Source organism: Sporobolomyces salmoneus, assembly GCF_050403485.1.
Source record: "Sporobolomyces salmoneus JCM6883 DNA, S_salmoneus_JCM6883_v1_ctg2, whole genome shotgun sequence".
NCBI lineage: Eukaryota > Fungi > Basidiomycota > Microbotryomycetes > Sporidiobolales > Sporidiobolaceae > Sporobolomyces > Sporobolomyces salmoneus.
Window position 1 is genome coordinate 46,082 of NW_027481161.1, and position 20,324 is coordinate 66,405.

The window sequence follows — 20,324 nt, forward strand, 5'->3', positions numbered from 1 at the left end:
CGCTCAAACGACGACGAGCACTTTCCTCCGTTGACAGATCAAGTATCGTGGTTGGTTCATTTGAAGCGAGAAGGGAGGAAGAATGCGGCTGCATCAAGTCGATCGAATCTAGAGTTCGACAGACCCTTCTGATTTCTTCGCTTTCCTCGCCGCAACCTGTGAAACATATTTCCCTTTCTCCGGATCCCATCCCCCAACAGCCGAAGAATAAACGAGTTGTTCGAGTCTCTGATTGATCGGGTTCGAACGACGAGTTGAACGAGTCGCACTGTTGGGAGTACCGCTCGTTTGAGGTTTCGGAGGAGCGGGAGCAGAGGAGGAAGAAGAGGCGGAACGAGGAGTGGCGGATTTCGAGCGTTTGATGCTGGAGGAGGAGGGCTTGCGAGGACCTGGAGTGGAGTTTGAGGAAGATGCGCTATCGTCCGCGACAGGGTGAGAAGATGCGCCGACATCTGTGAAACAAGAGCTCGAAATCAGTCGTCAATCTCGACAGAGTCGGGCAATTCACTCACATCTTCCACTTTCTTCGTCCCATCCTCCTGTCGCAGCGAGCGCGCTCGAAGAGTAGATAACGTCCTTGAGGCCTCCTGCGATCGGGAAAGAACGTCTCGTCGCTCGTCTTCCATCAGGAGGAACGGCAGTCGTTGACGAAACTGCAGGGGAGGGGAGAGAGACACGAGAGGTAGAGGCGACGGGACTGTGAGTGACTCGTCTTCGAGCCGTCGATTTCGATACGACAGGAGAATTCGAACGACGAGGTTTCTTCGCTGGAGCAGGGAGGGACGAAGTCGAAGCGGCGGGACTTGCGATCGCAGGCCGAGGAGGAGGCGCTGGTGCGATCGAGGAAGACTTTCTTCGTCGACGGCGTTGAGGAGAAGGAGGAGGCGAAGGGGGGGATTCTGAAGGACGATTCTCTGAAGGACGGGGATTCGAAGAAGGCGCTCGAAGTTGTTCGTGTCGAGTAATGTATTTTCCTTTCTCCCAGTCGTACCCTCCAGTCGCGGCGAGAGTTTCAGGGGCAGAGAGAACGTCCTCGAGTCGACCGGGGATCGGTTTCGAGCGAGTTTGTCGACCGGTATTGACGACGGGTGGAGGTTGGGAGATTCGAGGTCGTGAGGCAGTCGGAGCAGATGCTCTTCTCGACATGTTCCGAGGTTCCGTTCGAGTCGGTTGTTCTGGTTCCGATTCGGGTTGAGGCGACGGAGACTCGATGACAGGTGGACGAACAACGGGAGGAGGAGGTGGTGGTGGAATCGTCGGAGGTCGAACTCCCGGTTTGCCTTTGCCCCACCGAATGTTCTTGCGAGCGCGAGGAGCTGGTTCTTCTGAAGACGCAGGAGATTCGATTCGAGTTTTCTTGGCTTTCGGCGAAGCGGCGGCTTGAGACGAACTTCCTCCTCCTTCTTCCTCTCCGTCGTCGTTGCGTTGAATTGGTCTCTTCCCTCGTCGAATGTTGGATCGTGGTTCCGGGCATTGAGCTGAAGAAGGACCGACACTTTCCCCTTCACTTCCCTCCTCCCTGATGTCCGGCTTCTTGTCTTCTTCCTCCTCCTCCTCATCTACGTCCATCTTATCGGTCGGAATCCCTCGTTTCCTACCGTTCCTTTCATCTTCCTCATCTCCTCCCGAACCTGAACCCGACCCCGATCCAGATCCCAATCCTCGTCCGTTATGTCCACCATTAGGCGCTCTGTTGTTCGTCGCCGCCCTTTGAGAATAGCTCCCTCGTCCGCTTGATCCCGCGGAGGAGGGAGCTTCGCAAAAACTCGACTCGCCATTCGAGGTTCCGTTCGAGTTTGAGTTTGACGCTCCTCCTCCACCTCCACCTTCGGTCGCTCTCTGATTGTACTTTGAATTCGAGTAGAAATTCGGGGAAGAGATGCTTCTACGAGGTCGATCAGGAGGTAGACGTGGATCATCGTCGTCGTCGTCGGCAGGAAAAGGAGAAGGTTTTTTCGACAATTTCGGTTTTTCCGAATCGGCTTCTTCGTCCGACCCGTGATTGAGCGCCAAAGGAGTCGGATCTTCTTCGACGGGAGTAGAGGTAGAGAATCCGAGATCGAGAGTAACGGTACGGAGATGAGCGTTACCACTGACGGAAGAGACGGGAGCTTCGTTTGAGATTGATCGAGTTCGAGATCCGGATCGTCCGTAGGTTCGGAGGTTTCGACCGTTGCGAGTACGAGGGGGAAGGGCGAAAGGTTGAGGAGAGGCTGATTCTCCCATTTCGACGTCTTCCTCCTCCTCTTCGTCGTCGTCTTCGGTCGATTCTTCAACTGCTTTCCCTTTCCCTTTGTCTTTCCGGATCGTGACTTCTGCCTCCTCCTCTACATCCTCTTCCCGAGACTCTTCTCCCTCACTCGATTCGAGTTCGCTCAATTCTTCACTGTCCTCAGTTTCCGTAACTTCACTAAGACTGCTCGATTCTTCCCTCTTCGCCTGCGCTTTCACCTTTTGAACCTTTGTCGCCGGTTTAATCGGTACGTTCCCAACTGATAACCTTCCAGACCTTCGTTCCCCAATCCTCGGTTTCTTCTTGAGTCGATTCGCCGAAGTAGGTCGAATTCGAGGAGGAGGAGCCGGTTTCGATTTCGGAGAGTCTGTATCGAGTCTTCTTCTCTTCGATAAAGAAACGATCGAATTCGAACGAGTGAGTTTGAGAGGCGTAGGTTTCGCCTTCGCCTTACGTTGTCTCTCTTCATCGTCTTTACAAACTTGAGGCCCTGTATATTTCGCAATTCTCGTTCTGTTGTCCCAGACGTAATGATTCGAGTAACCAGGGGGAGGGGCGAGTTTCGGTTGAACGATCAGACGAGGTTTCCCACGAAGAGCGTCGACGACCGAGAGAGCACCTCGAACGGGCATCGTTCGAGAGGAAGGAGGTCGTGGTCGAATCTTGGAACTACCGACTGAGCTGGAACGAGTTCGAGAAGTCGAGGAGGGTACTGCTCGTTGAGCGAGAACTGCGCTGGCAGAGGTTGAAGCAACGGGAGCGTTTTCATCGTAGTTGACAGGGGGGAGACGTGAGGCGCGAGAAGAGGAACGAGAGGGACCGGGACCGGGGGAAGAATTGCGTCGAGCGCGAGAGACAACTGGGGATGCGGGTTCGGGAGTTTCGGGTTCCACTATTTGGCGTTTGTTGGTTGGAGTGAATGCGCCTTGTTTCAATCTGAGCGAATTGAATTCAGGGTCAGTGTAAGATCTGGAGAAGGTGAGAGGAAGGGACACATACTGTTCGCAGGTTGCGCAAAGACAAGCTGCGTTGTCGGTTTCGAAATAATGAGCACCTATTGAAGCAACAAGAATCAATAAACCACGTCTCTCAGACAAGAACTCGTTGGAGAGAGATCGGCTTACCATAGTGAGTGAAGAGTTCTTCATCTTTTTTGATATCTTCGACCACTTTGAACGTCATATTGGTCCCGACCAAGTTGAATTCGACGTTGTTGCGACAATCATGATTGACGAACCTCGCCGGACCCAACAAGAGACAGAAACAATTCTTCCTCTCACTCCACAAGACTGAGAAATCGCTCCTTCCTCCCGATAACCTCATTTCGTCGTCTTCGTCTTCCGTCAAATCTGCGATCCCTCCTCTCAAATTGATCACTTCACCTTTCTTGAAGTCCCTCGTAGCGAACACTCCGACTTCAATGAAACTAGCGGGATCTCTTCGAGAAGTAACCGCGGCGATATTCTTCTTCGCTCGAGCCGTTACTCCACTCCTCGGGTTCTTGTACCGATCAGTTTCGTGGAATGCGATTCCGCAATCGGGTCGAAAGGCGAGAATGTACCGTTTCGCGTGATTCGAAAAGAGGGGGAGGTCGTCGTCGTCCCACTTTTGAACGAATGAATCGACTGAAGGGAATTCGAGTAGGGTTTCGAGTCCTTTCGTAAGGGATATAGATCCACTACGAAGCTAGTTCAGAGAGAGCACGGTGGGTCAGCGAGTTCTCCTTTCTCCTCTCCTCTTTCCCCCCACTCTTTGCTTTCTTTCCCCCAACCGAGTCTCGTTCCACCCTCTCGAGCAGCCTCGCGTATTCTTCTCCTCTGACTGTAGACTGTATAGCTCATGGAAACTCACTCCGCTCACGAGAGTCCTAGCATTTTCCACTTCTTTATCCGTCATTCTCAACTCTCTCACGTGTTTATTAATCTTGCCCGTCGCTCTTCCTTCCACTCTGGGTTCCGCAAAGATCGAGTAATCGAGTAATAGTCGACTGAATCCGAGTTCCGAGAGAGGAGGCGGGAACACAGAGAGAGATCGATCGAGAGATTTAGCGCGTGTTTACCACCTTGAAAAGAGACGCAAACGCGGGTTCAAACGCGAGTAGAGGTGGGAGACTTACGATAATAGATCATCAGCACCGGAGAGGAAGGCGACTGATGCTTGAGCGTTCGAGAATAGAGACATTTAAAGCGAGAAAAGGAGTCGGTTGTTGAAAGAGAGAGAGAGACTGAAAGGAGAGTTGGGGGAGAGGATTAAACCGGCCCTTGAGAGGCCGAGAAAGCGAATATATAGAGTCCCGGGCGGCGAGTTGGTCGAAAGTTGAGATAAGAAAGTGAGGAGAAAGAGGGAGAAAGGGAATCGAACCTCTCGCAGGATAATCTCGATTAATTTTCACAAACTTGGCTTTGCAAATAGAGAGGAAGAACGACACACAACGATAGAGAACGAGAGAGAGAAGACAGGGAGTTGCGAGTGAAAGCTACAACCAAGACAAGAGAGAGAGAGAAAAAACAAAAAGACAAGCGAAATTTTTGCGAAAGAGAGTCCGACGTCCCGCGCTTATGTAGAGCTTAGGGTTTCACCTCGGGTAGGATCTTTGTTACGACTCCCAACGCCTTGCATCTACCTTCCCTGAACAAGAAACGATCCCCGACTTTCTGTAGGACGGCGAAAAGACACGACGCGAGAGAGAGAGAGAGAGAACGCTTGGTCAGTGCTGTTTTCTTTTGCGAGATTTCGCAAGACTCGAAAGGGGAGAGAGACAGAAAGAAGACTTACGAGGTATTCACTATGTTTCAAGAACCTGAACACAATACTACACCTATCCCCCGTTCTCGCACTCGGTTTATCGACGATCGATTCGACCTGAATCGTTTGTCTGATCGTCCCCGAATGCAACATTGCTTGGTAACGCTCAGTAATTAAAGTATTGTGATACAACACCAATGCGAGTCCTTCGAACCTCCTAACCGGTACTGGAGGGGTCGAAGTTTGACCCAAAAGAACCATCCCTTTACGAACGGCGCTTTTCTTGATTCGTTTCAGGGCGAAAGAGACAGATTGTCCCGCTTCAGCGTAGTCGACGTTGACACGTTTACGTTGGATAGATTTGATCGCGACGAGGTGGAACGCGTTGAGGGAATCGGGTCCGAGGAGAACGGTATCGTTTGGTCGTACTCGTCTGCGAAAGTACGACATGGGCATCAGCTTGAGGTATTGACTCGCTTGAAAGGTTAGTCTGAGAGCTCACCCAGCCATGACGACTCCGCTGACTACCGTTCCAGTGAAAGGTACAGAGAAAATTGAATCGATCGAAAACTCGAAATTCGCATCGACCGGGTAGTTCTCGACGGTAGTGACAGGTCGAACAACATTGAGGAAAGTCTTGAGCAAGTCGAGGGATTCACCCGTGACGCTCGAGAGGGTGAAGATTGGAGCTGCTTTCTCGGCGGAGAAATTCGCAGCGAGCTCGGCCGCCATTCCGGCATCTTTGACCTATTAACGGACAGGGGCGTCAGCATGTGAACATACGGTAGGAGGGAGCGAGAGTACTCACGAAAACAGGTTTCTTCCTGCAGCCAGGTGAACGGAGAACCTTTTGAAGTTGTTTCACAGTTTGTTCGAAAATCGGGGCGGGCGTCATGTCGACCTTAGTGACGACAACGACGATTGGTAGAGACAATGCGAGAGCGACGGAGAGGTGTTCCTGAATCGAGCTCGATAGACGGGATGAGCCAAGCTCGAAGAGGGGGAATACAAGAAAAACATACCTTCGACATTCCTATTAGTCCAGCATTCGCGCCGACAATGAGCAAAACAAAATCTGCTCCACTGCCCGTCAATCCAGCCAACGTAGTCTTGAGATACCTACGATCGACTAAGAAAGACAATTTTCAGTTTTCTGCGAAACTCGCCTCAAGGTTCGTTCGCAGAAAGCTCACCTTTCGTGTCCCGCCAAATCCGTGAAACTAACGACTTTCCCAGCCTTCGCCGCGATCGCTTCCCAATTCGCTTGTTGTTTCCCATGTTCATCCGGTACGATCACTTGCGAATCCGGAGTGAACCCAAGGATCTCGTTTCCCGCTGAAGAAGTCCTTCCAGTTTCAATCTCGTGTTTGTGACGGAAGAGGGAGACTCGAGCTCGGCCTCGTCCGTCGTCGAGGCGGGATTTCGTCAATACTCCTAGGAGCGAAGATTTACCCGCGTCCTGATCGCTTCCTGAACGTCAGCAACTACGAACACCTAGATTTGGGTGGTAGGAAGTGGAGACGTACGACATTACCTACTACTGCTACTCTCGTTTCGAGTAAATCTTCGGCTCCATCCGGCTTCCTCCTGACCATCAATCTCAACGATTTCCCACTCCACCTCCTAACCGTTTCCTCACTATTCTGACTGCTTTCCGTCTCCGTCAATTTGACTTTCTCCTTCGATATTCTCCCATCCTCATCGAACGGGTTATGGAGAATCGAAACTGAAGCGTTAATGTCGCTCAACAACGTCTTCAAAGTCGAGACGATTTGATCTACTTGTGGACGAGGGAGATGCACTTCGTCGAGGGAGAGTTGAGAAAGAGGGTCGGGACGATCAAAGATGGAGGCGAGGGTTTTGTGAGAGAGTGAATGAGGACCGAGTTCGAGAACGATTTCTCCGTGAGCTTTGTGTAAGGCTCGATCGAGCAGACTCGTCAGAGCTGAAGTACTCGATTCGTCGGGTTCGATCAATCTCTCGAGCTGGGACGATGGGCGAGAGCTTAGCTCCTTCGACCGAAAGCTTGCGAAAGGGAAAAGGAAGAGCTCACGAGAGTCCTTCCATCTTCAGTCTCATCTGCTGAACTTTCCTCTTCCTGTACGCTCAACTGTTTCACCTTGTCCTCGAGCTCTGTCGTTCCTGTCGTAACGGTAGTCTCCTCCCTCTTTGCTCTGGTCTTTTCGATCTCTGCCTGAAACGCCTTGAGTGAAGGTCGGTCTGCTACGTCTGCCTTGCCGTTCGTAGGTGGGTGTCCTATAGCTCGAGTGTCGAATCGCGTAGACATTCTGTGTTGAAGGAGAGTGAGAGAAGAGGGGAAGTGGAAGATCGGCAAGTGGCGGAATCGAGGTGATCTGTGGTTCTGGGGTACTCTGAACTAGGTAGGGTGTAGCTTCGGAGCTGTTGGTAGTGTTTGGTAGGTGGTAGAAGTGGAAGAAGAGAGGAGAACTTGTTGACTCTCCTTCCCCTCCACCTCCTCGACTCGATTCCGATTTTTGAACACATTCCGGCCGTCCCCAGGGGCTCAGTCTATTGTATTCAAGCTCCTTATCGAACACACCTGTACAAACACCGAAATCTTCTTCTCGTTCCGCTCTTTTGCCCGCTAATTTCCGCATCGGATCTCCAACCTCCTCGTATCGCCCCGCAAGCATCTCTGCAGTACCTCAGTCTCTTCTGTATCCGCCTCTTAACATCGGTACTGCGAACCGGCAGGTTTCCACGACGTTCTTAGGCTCTCAGACCCTCTTCCCCACCTCTCGCAACCCATTCTTCCCTCTCCCATGTCTCTCCCTACTCCCGCGACTCCCCTAGACTCGATCCTGAGTCTTCACGACTTCGAAATATCAGCCCAAGCTACCCTCAAGCCCAAAGTGCGTCTATCCATCCCTGTTGAAGCTCATTTCGCAACGGCTAAAACTTTTTCCCTTGCTCGTTCACCAGTCCTGGGCATACTACGAGTCCTCGGCCGACGATGGACAGACCTATCGACGAAGTAAAGAGATCTGGCGAGAAATCAGGTTCCGACCTAGAGTGATGAGGGACGTTTCGGGCGAAGTAGATTTGAGGACGGACTTCTTTGGATTCGAGAGCGAGATGCCTATAATGATCAGTCCTGCTGCGATGGGCAGTGAGTAGATTCTCTCTCTGTTGTACTGTGTGGGAGACGCAGGGGGGAGCTGACCTTACGGTCGGTGGGAGATAGAACTCGCTCATAAAGATGGAGAACTTTGTATCGTGAAAGGAGCTGGTCGATTGGGGATTCCTTACGCTGTGAGTCTCCTACGTAGCCTACAGCTTGAATGTGTGTTCATACAGGGAAACTCTCGGCCAGGCATCGTCCCACGTGTCTAAAAAGCGATTGAGCTTTACTCGTGTTGACGATTTTCGTGTTCTCTAGACCTCAAACCACGCCTCCACCTCACACCTCGACATGTCCCTCTCCGCCCTCCCCTCTCAAACCCTCTTCTTTCAACTCTACCTCCACAAAGAGCGCTGGCGATCCGCTCAACAAATTTCCGAAGCGATCCAACAGGGTTACAAAGCTTTAATCGTTACGGTCGATACTCCTTTTCCCGGGAAACGGGAACTCGATGAGAGAACGGGTTTGGATGATTGGTCGATTGGATTGGCGAATCAGGGAGAGAAACCAGGGGCAAAAGTTAGTGCAATTGCCCAAACTTCGGCGTGAGCTCAAACTCTCCCTCTTCCTTTATCCTCTTTGACGCTGAGTGACCACTGAAAGACTTCCCTTTATGCTCGAACGTAGGGTTATCGACGCCTCCCTCTCGTGGGTCGACCTACCATGGTTGAAAGAAGTCTCGAAAGGTTTACCGATCCTCATCAAAGGGATTCATACGTTTGAAGATGCTCTGAAAGCTTACGAGCTCGGAGCACGAGGTATAATACTCAGTAATCACGGGGGCCGGCAGGTCAATACGTAAGCATTCTTTTCCCTTCCTGTTGAGCTTGCATCTGACTGACGAACGATTGGGATCGACAGCGCAAACACTTCCCTCGAAGCGCTGCTCGAACTGCGAAGACATACGCCTCACCTCCTATCGAATCCCAACCGATTCTTCGTCATTCTCGACGGCGGAATCCGACGCGGGACAGACGTTCTCAAGGCGCTCTGTCTCGGAGCTCACGCAGTATCTACAGCGAGACCATTCATGTTCGCTTTACCGTATGGCGAGGACGGGATTGAGAAGTGTGGAGAGATCTTGAGGGAGGAGATCGTGAGAGGGATGAAATTGTTGGGAGTGAGGAGCGTGAAGGAGTTGGGGGAGAAGTTTGTGAATGCAAGGGGGTTGGAGAGACTCGTGTTTGGGGAATCTAGACTGTGAAGAAGATCGAGCATGTGAATGACATCCAGATTGTCGACGAAATCGAGGAGAAAAGTAAACATTGCGGATGACATCGAGGAGACGAACCTGAGTATGAAATCGAGATTGCGACTCATACAGGGTGCGAACGAGACAGTGTCTGCGATAATGACAACAAGCAGAGAATGGAGAATGGTAATGGCAACAAGCAGAGAATGAAGAGTGTACATGTCCGGCTACAGCAGTGACGAGCCTCGAGAGAACCAAAATCATTCTCCTGAGTGCTTCCGGTTCCGAACTAAGCGTCCAGCGCTTCCTTCAACTTCTCGACCCTCTCTCGCCCATTGACCTGTCTCTGCCCGAGGATCTCGATTGCGATGTCGAGTTGGGTTCGTATCGGTTTCGTGAGCTTTGTCCAGTTCCCCTTCGCTTTCAATACCGCTATCCGTTCTTCGACAGCTCTGCACGCAGAGAAGCAGAGAGGAGTCAGCTCATCGTTATTCTACCCACGAACGAAGAGAATCGAGATATGTCTTACTTCAACATTCGATCGTCCCTCCCAAAGAAGTACAGCGGTAGCGGTTCGACTTTACTCCCCAATTGATCCGTCACGACACTCCACAACCCAAGTAAACACAAATCCCAAATCCCATTCGCGGTATAATCCCCTACTGCGCTCACTTGAGCCTCTTTCAATTCCCTCGAAACCCAACTCAACATACTTTTCTCTGCCGTTTCGATCGGATGAGCGGAGGGACCGGTACGGAATGCGAGAGAGAGGGTTTGGGACGAGGAGAGAAGCCACCGTGAACCTTCGCTCATGATGACGACTTGGAGGAAGGAGGCGATGAGGGAAGTGTCGGAGGAAGCGAGGGAGGCGTTGATCGCGATTTTGAGGGAGGCTCGGAGTGCGCGTCTACGAGTGAGGCATAGAATCCGCTCGTCAGTTTCCGGATGTAGAGAACGGATGAACGGAATCACCCTCACAAGGTGGCTTTCGTTTGCGGATTCATCATTTCGAGTTCATCGTCTGTCACGTCATTCACTTTTCGACTCATCGCACCAATGAGTAGAATCGCAATATCTTGGTCTGTTAAGCGCGCAACGAGTCAGCTCAAGCGGATCCACGCAGCATCGTAGTCTCGCGAGATAGAAAAGTCACGAGTTTTCCCCAACCTCATCGCGTAAACAATCGGTAACGGAGTTCCCGTCAACAGTAAATCGAATTGACTAGTCTTGATATCCATCAAAGCCATCACATCCTTCTTCTCTATCGATTTCAGCACCTGCCAACTCTCGTAATTCCCTCCTCCTCCTCTACTTCTCGCTGTCTTCGTCGGCGCTCTTCCAGATGGCAATGTCGAGTACGAGTGTAACTGCTCTTCTGAGGGCGTAGGGTAGGCGTCGCTGGGTAGTACGAGAGGGGATGCCACAGCCTCCTCGAGGAGGTGACGCCTCTGAGCGAGTCGAGCTTCATGCGCCGCGTCTTTTTCGAGTGTGAATTCTCCAGGTAACGGTGAGATGATCGTCTGTACAGCTAGGAGGGGTTAGCCAGAGGATGAGGTCATTGGAGATGAGAGGGAACGAACGGGAGCTGGGGAAAGGGCTTGTCTGCGAGGTGAGGTCGCTCGAGGACTTGAAGATGAATGGTCAAGTGATTTGAGGAGCGAATGAAGTTGAACCATAGGGAGTTCGGAGAGGAAAGAGGGAAGGGAGCGGATTCGGAACTTTGATCTCCTTCCGCTACCTCCGACTACCGCTTCGGATCAGGATCAAGTAGAGATGGAAGGCGCACCAGTACCCGGATTGGAAAAGAACCCAGCGATCACCAAGGCGAGCAGACGCAAATTCCCCACCTCGTGAAACAAGGTCTTTCCTCCTGACTGACGCAGTTGATCCAGTTCGTTGAAGTACAACACGATCCCGAAAGAGTAATCAAGCGTACAGTGAAAGGATTCATCAGGTCTCCGTCTGGTCGGGATTCATTTCTCGTAAGCAGCAACTTCGCCGACTTTCCCACTTGATCGAACACTCTAATCATCGTTTTCCGTCACAGAGAACGATTCAATACATTCTTCGACTGATCCTGCTATACCGGCTTCGAACTCGACCCCCGAAACCTTCATTCAAACCCTCCCGGTCAATTCAAACTTCATTCGCAATCGTCTCTCTCCTCTCTGCTCTTCGACGGATCCTCACCCTTCAGACCATCATACAATCAATCCAACGTCTCCCGAATAACACGAATCCTTTCCGTTCTCTCACGCAGAAAGGACATCCCCCGGGACAAGCTCATTCGAAATCACGACAAACTTCCACTGAATACCTTTTCGAACTCTCCCGAAGCTGCTTCGATTTGGTAGCGGTAATCACCGACAATATCTACCTCGGTTCGAGGCTCGGCGTGATCCCGAAACGCTACATTGATCAAAGACGCGCAAAACGAATCGATCAAATCAGTGACCTATGCGCTCTCGCCAGCGTCCTAGTCGGCTTCCTCCAAGTCGAAACGAAGAAGACTCGGTTGAAATCAAGAGGGAATGAGAAGCGAATGAAAACGCTACGACTGGAGAAAGAGTTGGAAGAACTCGAGTTCTGGCAAGAAGGAGGAGGAAGCGGGGAGACGGGAAGGGTCAGGAGTCAGGAACAGGTTGAAGAGGAGCGGAAATTGAGGGAGAAAGTTAGGGTCGAGAGAGGGAAATTGAGGAGGATGAGGGAGGAGCTGGGAGGAATGAAATGGGAGAAATGGAGGCTGAGTGCAGAAGGAGTTTTCGCAGGTGAGCTGCTCTCTCTACACCTCTCTCACGGCGGTTGTGGGTACTAATCGTTGCGTAAGGGGGTAGTGTACGACGTCCTTGACCTGCAGATTGGGAGAGAAGTCGCAAAGAGTTGGTCTGGAGTTACCGCGAGTCTGATCGAGTGAGTTCTCCCTTTCTTCTGTCTGACGCACGCACACAAGATCTCTCACTGACTGTGCGTTGTCGTCTCACAGAGCAAGTCAAGCCTGGACTGACTACGTACGAGGCTGAAGAGAGAACCGCCTTGACATTCGAAACTTATTCAGTCACTTAATTTTTAGCCTCTTTACTCTTATCTGCTCTTTTGTCGTTATTCTGTCATGTATAATCATTCGATGCCGTCCTTTGCGTTCGAAGAGTTCGCATAAGAGCCTTCGAAGGAACCCGTCCACTTCTTTACTCTTCCTCTTCACCTTCACCTCGCATTGAGGCCCGACATGGCCACAGACGAGCCCGATACCACACAACAACCTATTGCGTCGACTTCTAAGCTAGTCAAAGACGAAGCAGAACCGTCAGACGGAAATAGAGATGAAGCACCGAGAGTGAGTTTGCTCCCTCCTTCAGCCTCCTGTAGAGTGTAGTGAACTCATCGGAAATACTCGTCCTATAGCCTGAACTAGAGCGATCGCCCTCGAGCGCGAAAGGGAAAGCGAAACTAGAGGAAGGTACAGCAGAATCAACTCTCTCAGGAGAATCCATGCAGCTAGACGAGCAAGAACCAGAGAAGGAGATGGATGATACAGAAGAGAACGAGAAGGGAGATCCGGAAGAAGTCATCTTGATGACGGTTGTACCGAAGGCGAAAATCGTCGGGTTGAAGTATAGTGGTGGGATTAGAACTCGTACGTGGACCTCTCAGATTGTCTATGGATCGAGATAGACCACACGGACTAACGTGTCTCGAAGCGCTTCCCGTACAGTGAAAGAAGGGATGGAGTTGGAAGTGAGAAGAGTAAGTTTCCCGTTTTCTGCTTCTCTTGTCCTTTGCGAGGTAGACGATGCAGCCATACTGACCCCTCCGACTCATCCGTTCTAACCGATAGGATAAATTCAACGTAGCGGACAAAAACGCTATTGAAGTACGACATGTCCGTGGCTTGCGAATCGGTTTCATCTCGAAGATTCTCGCGGCTCGTCTAGCTCCTCTCATCAATGAACGCAAAATCACTTTAGCTGCCGTCTCAGGTCCTGGTACGTCAACTCTCCGTTCGCATTCCTCGTTGCTGGTCGAATTGAGCTAATCCACCTCACGTTTTCCGATTTGCCTTTCAGTTCCCCATGTCGTTACCGGTATCGACGACGTTCCGATGGCGCTCGAGATTCACGGGAAACGGAAATACATGAGAGATGAACGACTCGACTGGGCGTTCCCGAAAAGGGTCGAGAAATTGAGAGCGAGGAAAGAGAAGGAGAAATTGTTGAAACAAGCGAAAGAGAAACTTGCGAAAGATCAGGAAGAAGAGTATGAGGAGGGAGAGAAGAGGAAGGGAAAAGGTGGAGAGAATGGAGGAGGCGGGACGAGCAGCGGTGGAGGAGGAGGGAAAGGTTTCTCCGTGAGTTTGAACGGAGTTTCACCTCTCTCGACCCTTTCTCGCGCGGCAAAGTCTCTGACATAAGCTGACTTTGAGGATCTCGTCCGTATTCAGGGTGATCTCGCGATGACCCATGCCGTACTGCTCGAACGCAAAACTCGACCAACTCAAGACATGTTGAGTTCGATGTTCTCAGCCGGATCGATGGATCCCTCAAAACTACCAATTCATCCTTGTCCGCCTGGAAGGAAAGATGGAACGATGAAGACGAACTTGATGGAGTTCCAGGTGAGCAGTCGTCAAGATTGAGCGACTCTTGGATCGAGAAAAGTTCGCTGATCTCGGGATGATGTTCATTTACCAGAGACAAGGATTGGCTTGGATGATCGAGATGGAACATCCCGTCTTGCCGAAGAAAGTAGAAGACCCGCCGGTACAGCTTTGGTCAATGAAGAAAGATGAAGATGTAAGCCTTCCGCTCTTCGAACCATCTCTGTCATTCTCAGTCCGCCACTGACCTATCTCGTTGACCGTCGATTCTGATTTCCGTAGGGAAAGACTTTCTGGTTTAACGTCGGAACCGAAACGACTCAGCGAGAGAAACCAATTCTGAAACGAGGTGGAATCTTGGCAGACGAAATGGGTGAGTTGCGCTCTCTGCGCACTCGTTACACAGGTATGACGTGGTCGTGTACTGAGTTCGTAGGGTCGAGGCTTCACAGGTCTCGGAAAGACGATGCAAACCATCGCTTTGATCTGCACGGACGATACGGGAGAAGGAGTTTTACCGAAACCTGAAGATCCGGATGAGAGATTCGATGACATGACTTTGATCGGTGAGTCCGATGGTTTCATTCATTCTCATATATGATTCGGAGCTGAGCTGCAAAACTCCCTTTGCAGTCTGTCCACTTTCCGTCGCTTCGAACTGGACTGATCAGTTTCAGCAACACGTCGGAAAGAAACGATTGAAATGGCACTTTTATCACGGGGAGGGAAGGGAATTGACGAAGAAGCAATTGAGGGAGTTTGACTGTGTGATCACAACTTAGTAAGCGGAGAGTCCCCTCAGCCTTCTCTCCCGGCCTGGCTAATCGGAAGTCGACGTTCACTAGTCAAACTCTCGTTGGAGGAATCGAAGAAGTCACTCCAAAACCAAAGACGAAAACCGAGGAGGAGGAAGAAGCGATCGATGCCGACGAAGCCGATGTCGTTCCTCCGCCGGCGAAGAAACAGAAGCGAACGGTCAAAGACGGTACCCTGCACGCGATCAAGTGGAGGAGGATCGTTTTGGACGAGGGACATTTGATCAAGAACCCGAAGGCGAAAATGTCGAGAGCTGCCGCAGAACTAACCGCCGAGTGAGTCGCTCTCGAACTTGACATTCCTGTACGCTAGACTCACTCTCGCCGATGATTTCAGACGTCGCTGGATCTTGACCGGAACTCCCATCGTCAACGCCGCTGCTGATCGTACGTTCTCTCCAGTTCTCTCTCATCGGGAGCTTATCACTGACTCTGAACCGTTTCTTCGCTCTTTGTCGCACAGTCGGAGCGATGATTCAGTTCTTGAGGATCTGTAAACCGCTTGACGACCCAGAAGTGTGGAAGAGATACGTGCCGATCAAGAAGGAGAAAGGCAAACCTCCTGCTCCTCCAGATCCTGAGACCGCTCAACTGCTACGAGTGAGTCTTCTCGTACCTTAAACTGGTGCAGAGTCGTCTGTCTGACATTCGTTCTGATTGATAGGCTGTCGTTCTCTCGAGTACTCTTCGACGGTTCGTTCAAATCTCGAGATAAGCCTTAGGTCTCCACCGTTGCTGATTCTCGTGCCATTTTGCGAACAGAACGAAGAACATGGTCAATGCGAACGGAGAACCTCTCGTCAAGCTTCCCGAACTCGCATCATATCAAATCAAGGTCAAACTTACTGGAGCCGCTCGAGAAACTTACGACGAAGTGTTCAAACAACTCGGCAAGATCATCGAAGGTCTGGTCAAAAAGGATACGGCGGGTGCAAAGTATTCGCAATTACGTGAGTCGGCTCGTTTTCTCTCGGAAGTAATAGCTTGAGTCCTGACTCTCCGTTCTTTCTAGTCTCGTATCTCCTACGTTTGCGTCAGATTGCTTGCGATCCAACGCTGTGCCCTCCTGATTTCATCGAGATGTCAGTAGCTCTCTCTCTCGCCTTACTACTCCGAACTGACCTCACTCGTCGCTCTCGCAGGATCCGAGACGAAGCTCAAGCCGATCACCTCGACGACGAATTCAAGCGAGCGAGTGGGGACCGAGGCGACAACAGTGAACAACAAATGACGTTCCTACGACGTTTGCTCCGACAACTCGACGAAGAGGAATGCTCCGTTTGTTCTTCGATCGTCGTTGAAGCTCGAATTACGATTTGTCAACACATCTTCTGCCAATCTTGGTGAGCCTCTCACTCCTTCCTGCTGAACCGAGCCTGAGTGACTAACGGTCGAGCGAAAATCAGCATCGAATACGCCGTCGAAACGAATGGAGGTTGTCCAGTCTGCTACTACCCTTTGACGGCGAAAGGAATCGTCGGCCCCGAACGAAGTGTTACTCCAGCGGCGACGAGCACGAGAAGCAGCAGTGTCTCGGGAGTGGGAGGAACGGTTGAGAGGTCAGCGAAAACGGCGGAACTAATTCGTTTGCTCAAAGCTACGGCTCCAGGAGTCAAGACACTTGTGTTCTCTCAGGTCTGTCCAACGTGCGATGTTGAGGGTAGAGCAAGAGCTGACGATACGAGTGTTCGTTTTCGCAGTGGACCTCGCATTTGGATCGAATCGAAGCTGCTCTACACGAAGAAAAGATCACGACTTGCCGGTGAGTACATTCCTCACTCTACAGACTGACCTCATACAGCTGAAGCTGAACCGACGACCTTCTTTCTCCTAGATTCGACGGTTCGATGCGTCAAGAGAAACGAGAACAGGTTATCAAATCTTTCACGGCGCCGAACAAGGAAGCAACCGCAGGGTCTAAAGCGGACAAGAAGAGTCCGATGGTTATGCTTCTCTCGCTCAAGGTGAGTATGAGGGATCTGGGACGACGTCTTCATGAACGGAATTGATGTTTTCCCTTGCCCTTCTTCTCGTCGAAATCTAGGCTGGAGCTCTCGGCTTGAACTTGACTGTCGCTAGTCAAGTCGTGCTTATGGATCCGTGAGTGTCCTTTCTACCTCGAATTGCCGGGAACGAGCTGACTTTTCCCGCTTTTCTTCGAAATCCCCTCAAGGTGGTGGCAACCTGCGATCGAACAACAAGCTATCGACCGAGTCAACCGTATCGGACAAACCCAAAAGTGAGTGACTCTGAAGCTCAGCCCTCAGAGCAGCAGCTGACGCAAAATTGTCGATCACAGAGTTCGAGTTTTCCAAATCGTCGCGGAAGATACCGTCGAAGACAAGGTTCTCGAGATTCAAGCTTCGAAGGAGAAACTGATTGCAGAGGTGCGCTGTGGATGCTATAGACAGTCTGATTGAGGCGTCGACTGATGATCTTTTTCGTCCATTTCGTACAGGCATTCTCTGGAAATCGAGGAACTGAACAAGGTCGACAAAAGATCGGTACGCTCTCCTCCTCCTCTCTCCCTCTCTCTCTCTCTCGCTGTTTCGTTCGCTCACGCAGCCATGATGTTCGAACGATGATTCAGATGCCAAGCTCGGTGATATTGCAAAGATTTTCGACTTGACGTCGGCGTAGTCTCGCTCAGAACTGGAGTTTGCATGAAAGCATCGTTCGCGCCTGAAAAGATCTCGCTCGATCGTATGCGTTGAGAGAGAGAGAGATCATTGCGATTCGAGCGAGTACTAAGCGAGAGAGATTAAGAGAGAGAGAGAGCGAGAGAGTCATGAGTCAGCGGATGAGCGAAGCGAGAGTCAGACGATTTTCAAAAGCCGGAGGCTGCGAATCTCTTCTTCTTTTCTCTCTAAGGCGAAGCTAACTGGGAAACCGTTACTTCAACCCTCTCTCCACGAGCTTCTTTTCCGGACTTATCTCCCTTGCGTTCTCCAACGAACCCAGAGTTCCCTTCGACCAGGTCTTTTTCGATCTCCGTCAAAAACACCTCCCCGACTTTCATTCGTCACTCCCGGCCCTTCCGAGTGACCAAGTTAGTAGTAAAGCGAGTCTTACGGTTCCATTAGGTTTGGAAACGGCGTTCTTCTGACCAGCACAGTCCCACTTCAAAGGTGAGCAAGAGTGAAACGTTCGATTCTCATCAATTCCCTTTCATCTCACGCTGACTCCTCCTCCCTCGCCTTGCTTGCTATGGTGATAGTTCGGATTTGATCAGAAAACGTATATAAACTTTCAAGGGTTAATTCGTCTTCAGAAAAAGTTCAGGAAACCAGGATTCTTCTCACAAACGAGGTGAGGGAGAAACGTGCATCACTCGATACGTCTGACTCTGTACTGACCATCACTCTCTTACTGTCTATCAGATCCTAGTTCAATCCTCCTCCCCACCTTAGATCAGCTCCACCCACAGCTCCTCTCCCCCTCTCCACACTCTCTCCTTCTTCCCGTCTTTGCTTTTTGGCAGGGCTTTGCTGTCCTCCGCCTCTCTCCGCATCGTGAGTTACCTCCTTCAACTGTCAGGGCATCCAGATACTGACTCTCGTCTCGTTCGCAGCGGTACCCTTTCAGTTCTTTTCGTCTACAGCTAAAATTCTCCCCCCGACGAAACTCAACATTCACCCCTCCACCGTTCCCATCTACCCTCCCGGACTACTTAACACTAGTTCAACTCAAGTGCTTCATCAAACAAGCACTACCAACCCGGGTCCTCGAGAAGCTTTAAAAGTTTCTCGTTCGCCCAATTTAAATCGCATGAACGGTCAATACAACTACCCGTCCTACGACGGTTCCATCCCTTCGTGGTCGATGCATCAGTACTACAACAACTCTGTCCCCCAGTACGAGTACGATCATCGTCGACAACACCACCACCTCTCCGCTCCCGCTCAGCAGGTCCCCGTCGCTCAAGTTCCAGTACCTTACTCGGCGGCTTACGGTTACCCTTCCTACGCTCCTTCGTCCTACGTCGCGATGGAACAACAACCGACTCGCAGTCGATTCGCCTTCGCTGCTCAAGCTCAAGCTCAATCTCACCCTCAACAATTCTCGCTTCCTCCTCCCGCCTACTCGTACGCTTCGGCTTACCCCGGAGTTGAGGAACAGATGAGGTCCCAGAGCCACGAGCGAGCTGCCGGATGGGGAGTTGGAGGAGATTACGGTCGTCAAGAATCGGCTCAACGAGCGACTCTCAATGGTGAGCAGCGATCGCTGCAATTCCTGCTCAGCAGGTTGAACCAAAGCAGTGCTAACTCTTCCTCCTTCCGCCACCTCTACTCATCGACAGACGACTACCATACTCAAGTTCAAGCTCAACAAGACGACGACAAGACGGTCGTCTACGATTTGATCCCCAACACTTCGAGTGTCCCTCCTCCTCCTCCCGTCGAACTATCGGCTGTCCCTCTCGCCGATCTCGCCGTCGAAATGGTCTGGGAAGCTTGCCGACAAGGTTTCCTCCTCGCTCGCGACAACCAGATCGCCGCTTCTCACGCCGCCTCGCTCAACTCTTCGACCTCGTCCTCGAGACGTCGATCCGGTCGTGACTCCTTCGGTACGATCGGAGATGGTCGAGTTCGCTCCTCGTCGGCCGACGGGTTCGCGAGTGACAGTTCGAGCACCTCGAGTTCGCTCCCTGGAACTCCCGGTGTCGTTTCGGCTCAAGAAGAAGAAGCTCGCCGTCAACGACTCGCGAATCTCGGACTCTCGGACTTCATGCCCATCGTCCCTTCTCGCAAGAACTCGTCGATCCCGACCTTCTCGTCGTCCGTCTTCCCCGTCGAACCTTCGATCGCGTTCCGACAATTCGTCAAACAGATCCTCAACGCGACTCTCGTCACTCCCGAAGATCTCGTCTTCGCCTTGTACTACGTTTCGCAAATCGCTCCTGCTGAAATCATTCCTCCTACGCCCGCTGAAGGAGGACAGGACGCTCAAACGACTTCGTTCAAGGCTGCTCCTTTCAAGATCTTCCTCGGATCTCTCATGTTGGCCAATAAAGTAAGTCAAAGCCCGTCTGCGTCTGTTCTCAATCAGTTACTGACTCTCGTTTTGTCATCGCCAGTCGTTGCAAGACAACTCTTACCGCAACGAGACTTTCTCGACCGTTTCCGGCATCCCGCTCAAAGACGTAAATGCTCTCGAGATTTACGTCTTCTCGGCCCTCAAGTACGACGTCGCCCTCCGCGAGGACAAGTGGGTCCAATGGTTGAACACGGTCGCCTTCAAGGTTCTCGCTGGAGTTCGTGGAGAGATCGGAAGTCGCCTCGCGATCGAAGAAGCTCTCGGTCGATTGGTCTACGCCGCTCGTAACAACAAGAACACGGTCGGTGCTCCTTCGACTACTCCCGCTCCTTCTTCGGTCTCGGTGTCGGTCGATTCGTCGATGGTCGACCTCGATGCCGCGGGCCCTCTCGAAGACAAGGTCGCCGCGGTCGCTCCTCCTTCCCGTCGTCGAACTCCCGTCTCGAGGGCCGGATTGTGCCGAACTTCGAGCGATGTTCCTTCTCTCCTCCCTCCCGTCTCGTTGGCCAACACTCGCGCTCGTTCGTTCGGTCAGGAGGTCGGATTCCGACAAGTCTGTTAAAACC

General features: G+C 51.6%; 6 protein-coding genes across 6 annotated transcripts; 3 read left to right on the forward strand and 3 right to left on the reverse strand.

Annotated features, from left to right (window-relative positions):
• Positions 1 to 108: 108 nt before the first annotated feature.
• Positions 109 to 4,414, reverse strand: JCM6883_003536 (SET domain-containing protein; the record flags this gene model as incomplete). Its single annotated transcript, XM_076628507.1, has 6 exons — positions 109 to 452; positions 513 to 3,169; positions 3,233 to 3,287; positions 3,358 to 3,919; positions 4,085 to 4,220; positions 4,350 to 4,414. 6 exons carry the CDS (start codon positions 4,412 to 4,414, stop codon positions 109 to 111), a joined length of 3,819 nt encoding a protein of 1,272 aa, XP_076491243.1.
• Positions 4,415 to 4,800: 386 nt separating this feature from the next.
• JCM6883_003537 (uncharacterized protein) lies at positions 4,801 to 7,265 on the reverse strand (the record flags this gene model as incomplete). Its single annotated transcript, XM_076628508.1, has 8 exons — positions 4,801 to 4,887; positions 5,009 to 5,411; positions 5,481 to 5,725; positions 5,787 to 5,936; positions 6,001 to 6,097; positions 6,172 to 6,437; positions 6,505 to 6,963; positions 7,032 to 7,265. 8 exons carry the CDS (start codon positions 7,263 to 7,265, stop codon positions 4,801 to 4,803), a joined length of 1,941 nt encoding a protein of 646 aa, XP_076491244.1.
• A 496-nt stretch (positions 7,266 to 7,761) lies between these two features.
• Positions 7,762 to 9,324, forward strand: JCM6883_003538 (uncharacterized protein; the record flags this gene model as incomplete). The annotated part of the gene is made up of 6 exons (XM_076628509.1): positions 7,762 to 7,851; positions 7,922 to 8,108; positions 8,184 to 8,251; positions 8,379 to 8,665; positions 8,748 to 8,918; positions 8,982 to 9,324. The coding sequence occupies 6 exons, from the start codon at positions 7,762 to 7,764 to the stop codon at positions 9,322 to 9,324; spliced, it is 1,146 nt and encodes a 381-aa protein (XP_076491245.1).
• A 277-nt stretch (positions 9,325 to 9,601) lies between these two features.
• JCM6883_003539 (uncharacterized protein) lies at positions 9,602 to 10,988 on the reverse strand (the record flags this gene model as incomplete). The annotated part of the gene is made up of 5 exons (XM_076628510.1): positions 9,602 to 9,764; positions 9,842 to 10,219; positions 10,291 to 10,393; positions 10,466 to 10,832; positions 10,893 to 10,988. The coding sequence occupies 5 exons, from the start codon at positions 10,986 to 10,988 to the stop codon at positions 9,602 to 9,604; spliced, it is 1,107 nt and encodes a 368-aa protein (XP_076491246.1).
• A 97-nt stretch (positions 10,989 to 11,085) lies between these two features.
• On the forward strand, positions 11,086 to 12,332 carry JCM6883_003540 (uncharacterized protein; the record flags this gene model as incomplete). Its single annotated transcript, XM_076628511.1, has 5 exons — positions 11,086 to 11,100; positions 11,205 to 11,294; positions 11,360 to 12,080; positions 12,147 to 12,222; positions 12,296 to 12,332. 5 exons carry the CDS (start codon positions 11,086 to 11,088, stop codon positions 12,330 to 12,332), a joined length of 939 nt encoding a protein of 312 aa, XP_076491247.1.
• A 206-nt stretch (positions 12,333 to 12,538) lies between these two features.
• JCM6883_003541 (uncharacterized protein) lies at positions 12,539 to 20,320 on the forward strand (the record flags this gene model as incomplete). The annotated part of the gene is made up of 26 exons (XM_076628512.1): positions 12,539 to 12,646; positions 12,715 to 12,946; positions 13,025 to 13,056; positions 13,148 to 13,295; positions 13,377 to 13,657; positions 13,751 to 13,924; positions 14,001 to 14,102; positions 14,189 to 14,279; positions 14,359 to 14,472; positions 14,540 to 14,687; positions 14,752 to 14,997; positions 15,059 to 15,108; positions 15,185 to 15,321; positions 15,386 to 15,414; positions 15,484 to 15,671; positions 15,734 to 15,803; positions 15,864 to 16,064; positions 16,128 to 16,356; positions 16,422 to 16,483; positions 16,556 to 16,685; positions 16,766 to 16,821; positions 16,895 to 16,960; positions 17,021 to 17,108; positions 17,180 to 17,225; positions 18,293 to 19,734; positions 19,799 to 20,320. 26 exons carry the CDS (start codon positions 12,539 to 12,541, stop codon positions 20,318 to 20,320), a joined length of 4,992 nt encoding a protein of 1,663 aa, XP_076491248.1.
• Between the last annotated feature and the right edge of the window lie 4 nt (positions 20,321 to 20,324).